The sequence below is a fragment of the Canis aureus genome, chromosome 5 (assembly GCF_053574225.1).
Source record: "Canis aureus isolate CA01 chromosome 5, VMU_Caureus_v.1.0, whole genome shotgun sequence".
NCBI lineage: Eukaryota > Metazoa > Chordata > Mammalia > Carnivora > Canidae > Canis > Canis aureus.
The window spans coordinates 12624807-12642645 of NC_135615.1; the positions used below are offsets into that span (position 1 = coordinate 12624807).

At 36.6% G+C, this 17839-nt stretch overlaps 1 protein-coding gene across 1 annotated transcript in view; it reads right to left on the minus strand.

Annotated features, from left to right (window-relative positions):
- Nucleotides 1-17839, minus strand: part of MALRD1 (MAM and LDL receptor class A domain containing 1) — a 759283-nt gene that overhangs the window by 133200 nt on the left and 608244 nt on the right. Inside the window, 3 exon segments of the mRNA XM_077896425.1 lie at nt 9276-9461; nt 9464-9506; nt 12098-12114. Of these exon segments, the coding sequence (XP_077752551.1) occupies nt 9276-9461; nt 9464-9506; nt 12098-12114 (246 nt within the window).

Genomic DNA, 17839 nt, shown 5'->3' on the forward strand with positions numbered 1-17839 from the left:
CAAGCATAAGTCTTGCTGGTAAGACTTGGGTTGTTTCAGAAAAATGACTTCACTGATGTTAACTAAGGGTACTGACAATTCTATAACAATCTAGTTTGCCAAGTACTCAACCTCTCTTGGATGCTATTCTTAGTCATGAAACTGTATTTTTGTCTTCCTGCCTCTCTATCTTTTGTCTCATTAGGATGATGGTTTCCTGTAAAGCTGTATATCATGTTTATGTTCTTTTTACAAGTTAGAGCTGAACCAGAACAGAACCCTTCATTCCAGGCTGCCATCAGGCATTTCTTGTCTCCTATTTGCTTGAGAACCTGGAAACCAGCAGGCTTAGGTTTCAGGCCTAATCTCTGTTCTCTGGTTCCACCTGTTTTGTTCCATGCTGATATTTGTCATGTCTTTAAGACTTTTGATGTGATAGTTCTTCCATCTAGCATTGCTACATGTTTGGAATAGAGGGAACATTGAACCTTGGACCTACTGCACCATCCTGTCAAGAATTCTGGATATATTTCAAAAGCACTAAATAATGATTATATGATCTACACTGATTTTCTGTCCCTGATCCTTTGAGTCCTTCAGTTCTGCAGAGAGAAGCAGAGGGCAGCAGTGTACAGTCAAGGCTTTGTGGTGCCTAATCCAAGTTCAACAAGAACAATTCTGCCTTTCTCTGACTTACCTAATGGTGTCACATGCAATACCTGATTTGAACATTTTAATCCAAACCTGCTGCTAGAGTTAAAAAAAAAAAAAAAAAAAAAAAAAAAGAAGAGAAGAAGATTGACCTGGGAAGTTACTTCTACTAGAATAAAGACAATTAAGTTCAAACTTCTCAACCTAAATTGATATTTTTAGAAGACTTGGAAATAAGCATCCCCATGGATGGGTCTTACACAAATTTTGTCAGTATTAATCATGATTTTTTTCTCTCTTTCTTTTTTTTTAATTTTTATTTATTTATGATAGTCACACAGAGAGAGAGAGAGAGAGGCAGAGACATAGGCAGAGGGAGAAGCAGGCTCCATGCACTGGGAGCCCGACGTGGGATTCGATCCCAGGTCTCCAGGATTGCGCCCTGGGCCAAAGGCAGACGCCAAACCGCTGCGCCACCCAGGGATCCCTTTTTCTCTCTTTCAAGTATATTTATGGGCTGGAATTTTTGGAGTTATCATAGGTTATTGACACAGTTTGACAGCTGCCTATCAAAATTAATTTTCAAATTGGACATGAAATGTTTTTAAGAGTCTTTCCATTGATTAAAAAAGCCAGTTCTGAAAACTTAAGTGATACTTTTCACTGAGTAATCCTGAGGTGCTAGAACATCAGTTCCTGCCAGTAAATATCATGGAGCTGCCACTACATTAAGACTTTATGCTTAGCACTTCAACTGGAGACTGCAGGGAAAGATTTTTTAGAAAGAGTGAATGGAAAAAAAGAAAAAGAGTGACCAGAACATAACGAGCAATAAGAGCAAAATGACAACACAAAAGCAGTTAACAATTTAAAATAATAATAAGAGAAATGCCATAAGGACAGACTTAATTGGTAAAGTATCAGTACAGATAAGTATTATAAAAATAAGAGGTGCCTTTTAGTGCATGAAGTCTGTAAAGACTGAAAGAGTAGAGTCTTGAGATGTTTTAAATTTTCATGTTTCTAATAAGCCATTTAGCAGAGTGGGAACAAAATCTATAAATGGGGGATCAATAAGTTTGACATTAGAACAGTGAGTATAGCAGTTTGCCTTTCACTGGGGAGTTTGTGTAGGGAGGTACTGCAGACAAACTTAAAGCACAGGACTGAAACCAGATTGTAGAAATGTCTGAGGTCTCTGAAGAGATGTCTTTAAGCTTTTTCAACAGGTTAAATGATTTTAAGATCTACATTGACAAGATAAATGATATTGCAAACCAAGTAAACTAGGAAATAGAATGATCTTCCAACTCTTATAAGATGAAGAGTTGTATGTAAAAAATGAATATGTATGTATATACATGTATGTTTGTGTATATATACACATTGTTATCACCGTTGTTTTGCATTATAAGGGGCTGAGAAATCAGATTAGTGTTACAGTTTTATTTAAGATTTATTTATTTATTTTAGAGAGAGAACACAAATGGTGGGACAGGGGGCAAAGATAGGGAGAGAGAATCTCAGTCAGACACTGCTGAGCATGGAGTCTCAATGCAGGACTTGATCTCATGACCCTGAGATCATGACCTGAGCTGAAACTAAGTGTTGGACGCTTAACTGATTGAACCACCTGGGCACCCCAACAGTATTAAGTTTTAAATAATACAGTATGTTTAATTTGTATACAAAGATGATAGATAATACGCATCTACTATTGAAACATTATTTCAAACACTTCTACACTTGAAAATGCTAATCCATTCACATACCTTCACTCAATTTCCTGTGTGACTGATAACTTATTTTCAAGTTGACTATACAATGAAGAGCTCTACCTGTAAATGGCCTAAATCCTCAGCTTAGGCCCAAATAGTATTGAAACACATAAAAAAAATGTAACAAAATAAATGGTTTCCAGTTATAAAAAGTCTTCCTTTTCCCCTTTATAGAAATTTTATATCTAAGAGACACTGTATGAAATTAAAAACAAAAATCTTAGTTTCTATGGCATTTAAAATAGTATTAGACACTGTATGAAATTTAAAACAAAAATCTTAGTTTCTATGGCATTTAAAATAGTATAACATTAAAGTTAATAGATATTTATCAATTTCCTTCTAAAAGTAGATGGCAAATAAGTTATGAATGCAATTAATATGTACCAAAACCTACACAGCAAAGGACATTGTACTGAATATAGGAAAATTAAACCATTACTGTCCTTTTCTCCTTATCACTACATACACAACAAAGAAAAATTCCAAAAGTACTCCAAATAATCTATATATAAAATTTAGAGGAAACTTAGATTTCAGAATTTCCCTGGACAATATCTACTTTCACCACATTCAAACATGATGGGTTAATGTCTATAAAAACACTTGTCTCAATCTGTCATCCTAGAGATTGACATTCTTTCTTACCAAAATGAGCCAAGTAACACAGAACATTCTGTGGCTTTTAGCTTATTCATTCAGGTATTAAACATGCATTAAATATAAGCAATTCATGAATGGTTCACTGGAGTTACTTTCCTAAAGCAAATTCTCTTTTATAAATTATTGTTGTTACGTACAAAATATAGACAAAAGTAAAGTACATGTGTCTAGGGATGTATATCCATTTACTATGAATATGAAAGCACATGTATGCAGTCCCACATTTCAAAAAGCAGAGTGACTATGATCTTGCATCTTGAGAATGAAGGTTGTCAGCCCTTCAAGGCATGTCCACACCTAGCACAGAGCAGGATGGATATTTACTCTACCCTTGAGCTAAAACCAACTACTACTCTTACTGAAATATCTTAGCAGTTTAAATAAGTTTTATAAATAAGTTTAAATAAGTTTTATAAAACTACAAAAACAATTTAACAGGTAAAGAATAATAATTTATTATGTGCATTATGCAACTGACCATATTCATCCAATTCTTCAGTAACTCTGGAAAATAGACAATCACCATGGTTTTAATGTTGAATAAGCTGAGGAACACTTTTGTGAGAAGCTATCAAATGCAAAGTGATGATCTTTATACTATCATAGAGAACCACCATAGGATGTTGGGATCAAAGCTAACATATTGAAAGGCTGATCATAAAAATATTGATGATAAAGGTTGACCCACCAATCTGAAGAGCCTGACCCATTTTAAATCTTCTAAATGGCAACCAACTTCATAAGATACACTGACTACTATTGGAATATGAATTAATGGTAGAAAGTGGGTAGACTATTTGCTTCCTCATCTTTTTCAGTCACATCCATCATTGACAGATAGCTTCCAGTGCCTCTCCCAAAACATTCTGCATCTTCCCTCTCTGCTCAGAATCCAGAAGCCTGAACTATAAAGGGCACATCAACACACCTCTAACCCTCTAGCTTCTTCTTGGTTTGGCTGATGTATAGAACCAGCAAGAGGTAAAAGGGATGGAAGAGGCTGTGAGATCAGCATGGGCTAGCTGTTCTCTGACCTTTTACCAAGTAGCCCTCTCTGATTCCAGGTTAAGACACATCTTCCCTCTCACATCCTTTGGGTACTAACAGCTCCTGCTTTTACTACCTAGTGTGGTTTCCTTATGCATACTATCTCCCTATAAATAAATAACCTCTTTATTAAAATACTCTCAGATTTTACAAAATCAATGTACCATCTGTGTCTTGTGAGGATACGACATCGGATGAACTGGAGGAGTATCAGTAGAAGAAAGCTCCTAACTTTGTGCTATTTTTCTATATAATTAAACCATACTAGTTTTTTCTCCTTTTACAGGTTTATATAAACATTCTGATTACTAGAACACTTATTTTTACAAGAATAAAAGGCCATTTGATATTGATTTCCCTGCTTAAATTGTGACCACTTCAGAAATCTTATTCCCACAACATTTAAACATGTGCAAGCCTCTCAAAAACAACTTAAAAAAAAAAAAAAACTTATTCCTCTTCTTCCGACTACATCACATTCTAAGTGCCAACTTCTTGGAAGAGGTGTCTATAGTTGATTTCTCTGTTTGCCTACTTTCTCTATTAAAGATTGGCTTCAGAATTCTGGCCCCCCTGCCCACCCAAGTTTCCTTTCCAGGATCACCAGGAATTCTGTTATGCTTTTCCTAACCCATATGTTTTAGGCCTAATCTTACATGATCTCTCAGAAACATTCCAGCCTGTGAATACTCTGTATTTAAGGCTTTATACGTTTCATTTATGGTTGTCACTCTCTTACCAGTGTCCTCTCATGTCTCTGACCACATCTCAGGGTCTTTCAATGTTTGTTTTCTCTTAACTGTCCTCTACCTTTTGTTTTCTTCTCTATCCTCTATATTATCTCATCAACACCTACAGCTTCAAGCATGTATGCTGAAGGCCATGTGTCTTTATATATCTTGCTTTATCTCCTTCCTGAGTTCCACTTATCCATTCTGAATACATCTTCAATACTTCCATGTGGATGTGTCACAAACCACAAACACAACAAGTTTAAAAGTGAGGCCACAATCTTCCCCTAAGCAAAGCTTCTCCTCCCATTTTCCCCAGCTCAGGAAATGGCCCATTCTCTGTCCTGTTGTCCAAATCAGGAACTGCAAACTATTCTTGATTACTTTCTTTTTCCTCTTCATCTGAACGTTTCTAAAATCTAGTCAAAATCTTTACTTCACACTGTTATGCAGTCAATTCTTTGTACTTCAGCTGTGACACCTTCTAGCCAGCCCTGTGTCTCACTCCAGTGCATTCCATGTACTACTTGAATGGTGGGTGTCAGTTGCATGATGGATGAGGAAGGACTCTTCAAAGTCTAGTCCCTGCTCATCTCTCAAGACTTATTTCTACATTTCTCACCACAAACTCTATTCCAATTATACGAAATATTCTTCAAGGCAAACAACTTTTTCTCAATTTCTGGACTTTTAGTGGAATCAAGCACTTCTATACTTTACTTGCCAAATGACTACTGTCTTTCCAAATTTGCCCCTGCAATCACTTCTCTTACTAAAGTTTACAGATTCCCTAGCACCAAAAGTATGACCTACCCTATGTTTTCAATAACATTGGGTTTATCTCTGTCACAGAACTTATTTTATCCTCAACTATCACCTTCAGTAATATATCATGAATCCACAATCTGAGCCGGTCTATGGACATCCATCTGTATTGTCAATGCCCACAACAATATGTGGCATAAATAACATTATTAATGAGACCTTGTGAGTGAATAAATAGCTGTGAGTTTAAAGAAAATACCATTCTAAATCAATAGGTAAGCCCAGAAAAAAAACAAAAACCTAGTATATCTTCAATTGTGTGAGTCATCATTAGGAGCTTTTATTCTGTAAATTTGCCCTAGCATTTTTCCCCTAATTTTCACACAATTTTCTTCATAGACTCATAACTTAATTAAATATTTCAGAGATGGATGGAAGCAATACTTTCACGATACTAGATCCCAGCATGGGCTTATTTCCCTTTAGGAGTAGAACTTCACATGTTACTCCATCATCAAACACCAGGTTCCCAAAGAGTGTTTGAAAGTATAAGGATACTGTACTTTCCTAAGCTTCTATTTAAATAGCATTCTTATTTGAAGTCAAATATCATATGACTCTATAGAACTTAATAAGATTTCTATCAACCAAATTACTTAGAGCCCTGATGGGAATAGGGATAAATTATTTGGCAGGCTTTTTCTTCTTCATTCACTTCCATTTGTTTACTTTCCTCTAAGAAAATATTATAAGACTTGACAAGTTGGCTTTATTACATAAAGAATATACATGTAGGAAATAACAGGGGAATGGAATACCAATCTCTAAGCCTAAACTAGGAAAGGAAGTTCATTTATTTATGACTGAAATCTTTAAACATCCAAATGCTGTATCCCCTTTCTTGTATTCATCTGTCCTCCTTTTCTAATACTTATAATTCCGATGCCCACTCTAAACAAGACACTAAAATAGCTTTATATTTCTTTCAAGGTCCCCTTAAAGTTACATTCAAAGCTGTTTTTTACTACTTAAAAAAATTGTGGTCATTAACATGTGGTTTGTGTAGCTCTATCACTGCAACCTATGTCAAAATATAAAATACAATATAATGAAACATCAAGCAAACAAATAATTAACGAGATGGTAGCGGTGCTTTGACTCACCATGCTTTTGTACTCACCTTAATGATTTGTGTAATTCTTAACCAACATTCTCCCTTCCCTCTATGAAATAGGCTAGTTATAATAAAAGTAGAAAGTGCTGAATACAGGGCTGAGGATTTTCCATATATTTTCTCAAATCTTCACAGTTCTATAAAGCAGTATTACATGGATGATAAGACTGATTCTAATAATGTTCTCAAGCCTGCACTTGCAATAAGTGATAAGGATTATATTCAAAACCATGTCCTTAGGATTTACTTCCATGAATCCTTAATCACGTGACATCTTCCCAGGTAGTAGTCCAGGTCCAATCCCTACCTACATATCTTCATTAAAATGAATATTTGCCTATGTCTCTTTGCTTGATCCATCTTCATAAATACATTGGGAAGCAATTAAAACTACATGTCCTCAGTCATTTCCACAAACATTTGTTAAAATGGTAACAAGTCCCATTTATAGGTGTATCCAGAAACATCTAAAAATAAATTTAACCAAGGAAGGGAAAGATCTGTATGCTGAAAACTATAACACATTGATGAAAGAAACTGAAAACAATGAAAATAAATGGAAAGATATATCATGCTCATGGATTGGAAGAATTAATTTGCTAAAAGGTCCAAAATACTCAAAGCAATCTACAGATTCACTGCAATCCCCATCAAAATACTAATAGTATTTTCTACAAGACCTATTTATATGGTACCAAAAAAGACTCCAAATATCCAAAGCAATTTTGAGAAAGAAGAACAAAGCTGGAGGTATCACAATCAGATTTCAAAATATACTACAAAGCCGTAATAATCAAATAGTATGGCACCAACAGAAAATCAGATGCACAGATCAACAGAACAGAATACAACACAGAGGTAAGCCCATACATATAAATAGGCAATTAATCTATGACAAAGGAGACAAGAGTACACACCAGGGAGAAGACAGTCTCTTCAATAAATGGTGCTGAAAACTGGATGGCTACATGCAAAGGGATAATTCTGAAACACTTTCTTACATCACATACAAAAATGAAGTCAAATGGATTAAGGACCTAAATGCAAGACCTGAAACCATAAATTAAAAGAAAACATAGGCAGTGGACTTTTGGGCATTGGCCTTAGCATATTTTTTCTGGATTTGTCTCCCCAGATAAGGGAAACAAAAGCAAATTTATCAGTTTGAAGTACATGAAACTAAAAAGCTTTTGCACAGAGAAAGAAACTATCAACAGAACTAAAAAAAAAAAAAATACTAAATGGGAAAAAATATTTGCAAATGATGTACTTGATAAGGGCTTAATATCCAAAATATACAACTGAACACATACACATACACACACACACACACACACGTAATCAGATTAAAATGAGCAGAGGACCTGAATAAGACATTTTGCCAAGGAAGACATCCAAATGGTCAATGGACACATGAAAATTTGCTCAACATCACTCATCACCAGGGAAATACAAATCAAAACTACAATGAGATAATCACCTCTAAGATTGATTAGTGTCAAAGATAGGAGATAACAAGTGTTGCCAAAGATGTAGAGAAGAAGGAACACTTGTATTGTTGGTGAGAATGTAAAATGGTACAGCTCTGATAAAAACAAAACAAACAACAACAAAAACAAATACTACAGAGGTTCCTCAAAAAATTAAAAACAGAACCACCAGACAATCTAGTAATTCTGCATCTGGGTATTTACCCAAAGAAAACAAAACACTAATTCCAAAGGATATATGCACCCTTACATTTATTGCAATAAACATAGCCAAGATGTGGAAACAAACCAAGCATCCATCAATAGATGAATGGATAAAGAAGATATGAAACGCACACACACACTAGTAATATAAACGATAAAAAACAATGAAATCCTGCCATTTATGACAATAAGGATGGATCTAGAGGATATTGTGCTAAGCAAGTCAGTCAGACAGAGGGAGACACATACCATATGACTTCACTCATATGGATAATCTAAAAACCAAGCAAAAACAGAAATAGAACCATAAACACAGAGAACAAACTGGTGGCTGCCAGAGGGGACAGAGGTTGTGTGGTGTGCAAAGTCAATCAAGGAGATTAGGGGATGCAAGCTTCCAGTTATAAAATAAATAACTCATGGGGAAGAAAAGTACAGCATAGGAAATGTAGTCCGTAATACTGTAGTAACTTTGCATGGCGGCAGATGGTAATAAAAACAACAAAAAAGATAACAAATACATAGGAGCATCCTCCACATAAATGGCCCAGATGTAAATAAAAAAGGAAATCAGGTAAGTTTAACAGAAATTAGTGTGACTACAAACAGAATGTTTCCAGAATTCTAAGCAAAGTCTACATGCTTTGATTAGCAACAAAATACAAGCAACTACGTTACTAATGATAGAATCATGGTAAGACTCTAGAGAACTTTGCTTCATCTGTCAAGTTCTCTTTATAATTTCCAAACTGCATTTCTTCCCTGACACACTGAGTTAGTGAAAGTAACTCACAGCAGCTGGATTCATCTTCATTAAAGTGTCAGTCGGACACTCCATCACATAGCAGGAGAGATGGGATACACTCGTTGCTGGAGCACTGGATCTCCATTTCACCACAGCGCTGAGGAGGGGGGCTGAGAGAACAATCCATTTCATCAGAGCCATCTATGCAGTCTTCCTGTCCGTTACATTTCCCTGGAGTGTGTAGATACAAGAAAACTGATGGGCTTCACAGGATGATGGCTGGTGGGGGGGGAGGGGGCACAGGACCTAAACAGAGAGCAAGTTGTTTTCATATTAGGAGAATTATTGCTCTGTCCGGTGTTGAAATATTACAGGATACATTTATTCCTGGGTAAAAATGAAACATTATGGTAATTTAAATAAATTAATCTTCAATTAGGAATGATGTGAGCTCCACAAAACATCCAGGTGTTATTAGAGACTATGCCCCATCTTAACCTTAGAAACAACATCCTTTAAAAAATGACACTTTCAAACTAAAGAAGAGATTTTGGTTCGTGTGTTTTAAATTTGACCACTACATCAGATTTCCCTTGAGAGTGAAGCTATTTTACACAGTAAGTTAAGTACTTTGGAAAGCTGCATTCGCAATTCTAGAATTATGTGAAGGAAACTGTCATTCGACCAGTAGGTAGTTTACAAACTTTTTGTGGCCTCCACTTGGGAAATTTGGCTCCTGAGACCCTGGTCAGGGCTGAGTCACAGAAATAGACGTCTGCCATGAGTTTGTCACACTGCTCTAGGCCCTTGGGTCTTGATGACAGCTCAAAAGTCATGTGCTGTCATATGGAAAGCACCAATGAAATCATAATGGATGGCAAGATACTGCCCTAGCAGGAATCTTGAAGATAATGTGGTTCAAATCCAATCGCCTTATTTTACAAATGGGGATGCAGAGGCCCATAATAATACTAGTTTATAAATTTTTATCACATGAAACTCTTCTGCAGCACTGGTTTGTTTGTCTGTTTGTTTGTTTATTTATTTATTTTTGCAGCACTGGTTTAAATCAGCTCTAAGCCAAAACTTAAAGCATGAGCAAAGACTGATGACTTGCTACAATTTTTAGAAGTCAGAAATATATGAGAATATACCTAATTGCATTAATTTGCTGGAATATTATTGGTGCAATGGTTCTTAAGCTTCATATTATCTCTTTAACAGTTGTTGATGAACCTGTCAGTATATTAAGGGGAAAAATAGATAATGGTGGGGACCAGTTCAGGAATAGTTTTGTGTTCTTTACATTTTAGAACAACTTTTATTCATATTGTTATTTAAATTATATATAAGATTATATATTCTATCTTATACAAAAGATATATAATTATAATTACACAATTATATAGAAGATATTGATTATATATTATATATAAGATTATATAAGAATAATTTGTTGTATGTATTAAGATGCTGTTGTGAATTTCTTAAAAAAAATGAAACTTTAAAGTTCTTTCTCCCGACTCAATCGAGTAGTGGTAATATATGTAGGATATATTTAGACTCAAACTCTGTGGTGAAAGCCATATATTTGCGGGAAATTTTCCAGGAAACCACCTTATTGGACTGGGCTAAATGTATGACTTTAAGACACTGCTACCATGTTTTTATCTCACGACTAACAGGTCATAGTGGCATATACACTTGTAGTGCTCCGTTGTACGCATCAGAAACTCAAATTTAGAAGGTAAATTGGATTTAAGCTTTTGTTTTGTTTTGTTAAAGATTTTTTTTTATTTATTCATGAGATACACAGAGAGAGACAGAGACACAGGCAGAGGGAGAAGCAGGTTTCCTGTGGGGAGCCTGATGCAGGACTCGATCCCAGGACCCTGGGATCACAACCTGGGCCAAAGGCAGATGCTCAGCCACTGACCCACCCAGGTGTCCCTGGATTTAAGTTTTTATATCTTTATACCTACACACACACACACACACACACACACACACATCCATTAGATTAAACTCACATTTAAGGAAAGGTAGACATTCTTAATTTGATTTTTTTCTAAAATATTTTATATGCTGAACTTTCATCTTTACGAACTCATCAAAGGTTGAGAAGTTTGAATAAACTGCATATGATAAAAATTTAGAATCAGATTTCATTATACACCTATTACTTAGATGAGGTACCAACCTTTCTGAAAAAAGAATACAAAGGAAGTAATTTTTCCATATTCCAAGACAAGCACAAATTCCCAGTGCTTCTCCCCTGTTCAGAATGAGGCATATATGTGTGTCTGTGTGCATGCACACGCACACATGTGGGTGTGTTCCCCTACATTTTCCCTTACATTAGATACGTAAATATAAATAATACCTTTTATTTGGAGGAATTATTCAGAATTATTTATGGCAAAAGGTACTCAGAGCTCACGTCCTTCTTTACAAGGAAATTGGTAGACTTGTCCTGCCTTTTGTGGATTCTGTCTTGGGCTGAGGTTTTTCCACCAAGATTAAGGTGTTTTATCCCACAGCTGCCTGGCAGGGGGGATTTGCAGACAGCTCCCAGAGTCCAACCCTGGGAGTTTCCATCTGAAGTTACAACCCCTCCCGGGAAATGGCTCCATTCACTGACTGGTGCACTGGGGATAGACAGGCCCAGCCCCTGCGCCTCAGCCAGGGACAACTATGAAAGGGCCAGTGCGGCTCCAGAGCCCCCATGGCATGGGCTGAGGCCCCCCTACGGCACCTGCATCGCACCTGAGCGTCCCTCCGCCCAGTCCTGCTCCCTTCCTCCACGGGGCTTACTGCTGGGAGAATTTCCAATCGGCTTTCTACAAAGGAATCTGTGTCTCAAGGTCCACTTCCCTGGGAACCTGGCCTCAGATACACTCCAAGCACCAAAACGTATCCGGTTTTAAACTGAATTCCTCTGAATCACTTCCTAAATTTTCGCTAAAGTATTTCTGATGTGAGAGGAACATGAACTTGCATCCCTAGGGGGGTCTAAATAGGCTCTTAGCCAGAAGCACTTCTCCATAAAGCCCAGCATTTCTCTTAAGTCTCTTGTTTTATCTGATGAAAATTCTGTATTCTGCTACACAATATATCTGTGCTTAGCTTGACAGTAAAGTGCTCAGACAGTAAAATGCTCAGAAGTTGCCAGGGGTTGGGGAATAGAAGAGATAAATGATGTTCTCATTCATTTGGGGAATATAAATAATAGTGAAAGGGAATAGAAGGGAAGGGAGAAGAAATGGGTAGGAAATATCAGAAAGGGAGACAGAACATAAAGACTCCTAACTCTGGGAAAGGAACTAGGGGTGGTGGAAGGGGAGGAGGGCAGGAGGTGGGGGTGAATGGGTGACGGGCACTGAGGGGGGCACTTGACGGGATGAGCACTGGGTGTTATTCTGTATGTTGGCAAATTGAACACCAATAAAAAATAAATTTATTATTTAAAAAATAATAAAAAAATAAATAAAAATAAATAAAATCTTAAAAAAAAGAAAAAAAATGAGTGTGGTACAGTGGATTTTTAGAGCTAGGAAATTCTTCTGTATGACACTACAATGGTAGATATATGTCGTGCTATAGACCAAATGTCTGTGTCCTCCCAAATTTCATATGCTGAAATGCGATGATATGTAGAGGTGATTAGCTCATGAGGTGATCAGCCCTCGTGAACATAAAAATAACTCTTGCTCCTCCCACCTTGTGAGGACACAGCAAGAAGGCATCATCTAAGAAAAAGCAGCAACAATATACCTCAGAATCTGTACTTGAGGGACACCTGGGCGGCTCAGTGGCTGAGCATCTGCCTTTGGCACAGGTCGTGATCCTGGGGTCCTGGGATCGAGTCCCGCATCAGGTTCCCCACAGAGTCTGCTTCTCCCTCTGCCTATGTCTCTGCCTCTCTCTCTGTGTCTCTCATGAATGAATAAAATATTTTTAAAAAATCTGTATTCTAGCCTGTATCTCCTATTTGATGTTTTTCTTCTGAAATCTCTATGTTCTAGTTTCTTCAAATCCCTTTTAAATTTCAACATTTAAAGTACACAATACTTTAAGAGTGCCTGAGTGGCTCAGTCAGTTTAGTGTCCAACTCTTGATTTCGGCTTAGGTCCTGATCTCAGGGTTGTGGATCGAGCCACACATTGGTCTCCACCCTCAGTGGGGAGTCTGCTTGTCCTCTCCCTCTGAATCTCCCCCGTGTGCTCTCTCTCTCTCAAATAAATAAAATCTTTAAAAAAGAGTACACAATACTTTGATAAATGTAGTGTGCATAGGCCAAGCACACTGGCCCATTATTTACCATCCCCAGTGAGCTGCTTAGGCAGGTTGTTTAAAACCAATGGACCTAAAGCGCAGTGGACACACAAGGAGCATAGAGCCTTATCAGTGCCAACCTTGGTATGCTGCATTGGAAATGCATGCTGCTGTACCTACATGAGGGGGTAATTTTGTGGGAGAGAGGAACGTGATTAGAGCAAAACTAAGACCTCCAGGAAACCAAGCTGAAAAGAGCACATTCAGGTGTCACTTCCATATGCCCCAAGGGGCACCATCAGGATAGAAAAAAAAGAAAGATAAAGTAAGAGAGAGGGTTGTTCACATTTTGGAGAGTGTGACAGAGGGATGGGAGCAGGAGAAAAGACACTCCAAAAAAATGGTGCACTCATTTTAACAAAATGATTCACTGTTGAACTTAAAGTCACTTCTTGTTAAGTCAACATCTCTCAAGCTGTATCTGATAAGAGGTATTGCATAGACCTGACGCTGGGCAGGGAGATGAGAGGCTGGTGTGAAAGCTTTGTGCATGCGTGTACGCGTACACACACACACAAACACGCACACACACTACTATACTATCTCATAATAACTGTAGGGGAAAGTTCGTCAAGTGAATTACAAGTCTAAAGTGTACTGGGATCAATAATGAAGTAGATCTCATGTTGTAGTTTGCAACTGATTTGTTCTCTATATATTAGAGCTAATTCAAGGCGGTATCAACAGTAAAGCTACATTCACTCACTATATCCCACCAAGTGCGCTTCCTCCAGTGGAGAATAAGTGTGGATGTACAGTAAGCATCTTAAATTGTTCATAAGTCACTGCTGTATTATATTGCATGACGAGTGGATAAGCACATGAGCATTCGTTTTTGTATGCTTCAGCAGAAAATAAGGTAAGAAATGCTGCTTGGGAGTATAGGGAATTTGTATTCAAGTTTGTTTTGAGAAAAGTGATTCTGAAACCAGCAGAAAATTCCACAATTGAAGCTCTTCTGGCACCACCACAAAAAAAAAAAAAAAAAAAAAAGCAGAATCACTACAACTGCAAAAACTGCATATTTGTCATGTCTTTATCCATTTTTTTTGCTCAGAGTTGTGATTTCACATTGAATTTGGCCATTCCAAATCAGAGTTGAAGAAGTTTCAAACTTCATTTGAAAATACCGTGACATTTTAATGTCCAAATAATTGTCATGAAGTGTTGCTCAACAAATATTTCTTAAACTGATGAATAATAAATCAATGGTTTAAATAGTAGTTTTACTTTCCTTGATCTTTCCTTGATCGTAGGCAGTGAGATAAGCGAAATGGATAAAACTAAGAATGCACTGACAAATTGACAATTTCCATTTATTTAATAAGCCACAAGATAGAGTAGATCAGAAAAAATAGAAACTCTAAAGTTCTCTAAAAAGATAAACTTCTTATATATTTAATAAATCTGTAGTTTAGCAACTAAAGCTATCACACATTCATATAGAAACTATGGGTTTTTACCAATTGCTTCAGAAGTTTTATGGGATCTTACGTAAAGAGCTTTTAAAACAATGCTCTCTATATGAATACATCTTCCCTTTTTATTTTGCAGTAAATCTCAGGAGAGGGAAGAGGAAAAAACCAAAAACAAAATACCTGGGATAAAGAAGTTTAGGAACCGACATTGTTGACTAATTTTCCTATTCCTAGTAACTAAGGCATTCCTCTGAACACCACTTTCTATTTCATTCTGTGCTCTGCAGACAGTTACAGTTCCTGACATTTTGGGTATTTCTTTGTCCTCCTACAAGATGTTGGTTCCTTGTTCACTCAGTTTTGGAAGAAGCTGAAATATCTTTCTTATACCAATAAAAATTATTTCATACTAATAATTTACAGTGAAACACTGTGAAACATTCTTATGATTTTCATGTAAGTTCAATAAAAGCCTAAAAGTCTCAAGGATAATCTGATGGATTTTTATCTTGATAATTAATATGTTTAGTGAAAGCAAAATTGATTGCCTATTTTGAAAGGAAAAATATACACACAAGGAATTTCAGTTTTAAAGACCAGGAATTAAGCTCTTGCCAAATATTGCTGTACTTAAGGATATAAATGGTAAAACGCTCACTGTTAAATACATCAGTTATAAATTGGTAATTGTTTATCTCTGCCACATATCTCAATAACAATACTTAAAAAGATCACAAAAAAATTAAGACTATAGGAGGGGAAAATATTGCACATACACACACATAATTCTTCAGAACTTTTGGTTTGAGGATATTTTGAGCTATAATTTTTGTTCATATTTCCTGAAGGATCATTCACAGAGTATAAAAATCTTCATTTCTTTAAATATTTTATTTATTTATTCATTAGAGACGCAGAGAGAGAGGCAGAGACACAGGAAGAGGGAGAAGCAGGCTCCACGCAGGGAGCCCAATGTAGGACTCGATCCCAGGACTCCAGGATCACACCCTGGGCCGAAGGCAGGTGCTAAACCGCTGAGCCACCCAGGGATCTCCCTTTTTTTTTTTTCATTTCTTTTTTCTTTCTTTGTTTTATTTTTTAAATTTTTTTTCTTTTTTCATTAATAATAGTTATCTCTAATTTGGAGCCCTAAGAGGATCATAGTGATTTTCTTATTTAATTTTAATATCTAATAGCTTAAATATTCCTGGAAAGATGGAAGATGACCTTTGTTCGGACTAAAGAAAAACAGAAGAGTGTGGTACAAACAGAGATGTATGGGGAGCATGCAGAGTATAGATGAGTCAGGAGGGCTTATTTGGCTGTCAGAAGGCCTACACGAAAGAGAAAAGCCAAATGTCTGACCAAAGAGACAAAAGGAAAGGATATCTAACAGTTTCCAGAAGTTGGATCCAGTGTAAAAGCTGATAAGAACCTGAGAACAGATGCCAAACAGAAAATAATCATTATTTTCAAAGTGAAGAGCTGTAGCCACTCAAGGCTAAACTAAAATAAGTATAGAAGAAAGCTGAAAGAATTAAAAATGTATATAGAGATACATATAATGCCTTTATATATGTATACGTGCATTTGTACAAATATCATATGTAAGCATGCATGTGTGCACATGTGCCCATTGGTGCGCTGTTTGAAACCATGGAGCTCTTCACAAGTGATGGAAAGAGCGCGGATGATGGGCAACATAAGTGAGAGAGCACACAGGCTGTGGTGGAGGGGTGAACATCCTACTGCCAGAGAACCTGCTCTCCCCTAGCTCACATGGAGCTTGCACACTTGAAAAAAAATCAAGAATATACTTAGGGAAAATCAAGAGCTGAGGAAACAGAACATATTTCAGAACATATTTCCCCCAAAGAGTTATCACTTTTATTCAACATTGACGTTTGCCACGATTATAGTCAGTTCTTTACTAACTAAAAAATAGTGATAGCAACGTAAATGATTGAAATTGCATAAATGAAGAATTTTCTGTCATCATCTAACTCCAAATAATCTAAAACGTGTGTGAATGTGGGAACATATATAAAAATATAAAATGTTAGAGTGTTTTTTGGTCATTTCTTTCTTGTCATGAGGCCTGGAACCCAAAGAGACCCTAGTGGATAACTCATTCCTATTTTATGGTTTCCAGATGGTACAACAGTTCCTGGTCGAATATTTCTATGCTGGTGTGGCTTCTATTATGCACAATATTGGACTAAGTTATATATTTGACCTAATTTAATGCTATTGTTCACTTGGTAGCTCTGGCCCATATTAACTGCAATTTTATTTAACAGTTAAAAAAATTCCCCAAATGCTGAACTCTTGACTTCTAATTTTAAGACCATTATTATTAAATAAGCTTTTTAAATTCATGCTTCGTATTGCTTCCAGTTTACATTTCCCAAAGGAGGACTCCTGCTAAAAAATGATGCTTCAATACCTTACAGGATTAAGCCCACTGTCCTTGCATGATGAAGTACCATTGTCCTGATGCCTGACTCAGCCTCACCTCTCTTCTCCCTATCAAACCTACAGTTGAAGAGGAAAATAATGAATTTTTCAGATAAGATGGTATCATACTCTTTGCTGGCTCGGAAGGAACCAGGAAAGAAAATGCCATTCTCATTCCTGTGAGTGGGAAACCTTTTACTTACAGAAATGTTGAGTATCTTGACACCAATCAATTATTAAATTTTTGTCTAAGTGTAGAAGACTTGAGGTGGAGAGTGGGAAACTATTTCTCCATCATACACCAGAAATATATACAACTGAAGGAAATCGAAAGGTTTTAGGAAGGCCAAAGGAAAGACGGATGATTTGCTGAGGCTAGTGATAGAGAAGACCACTCAGGAA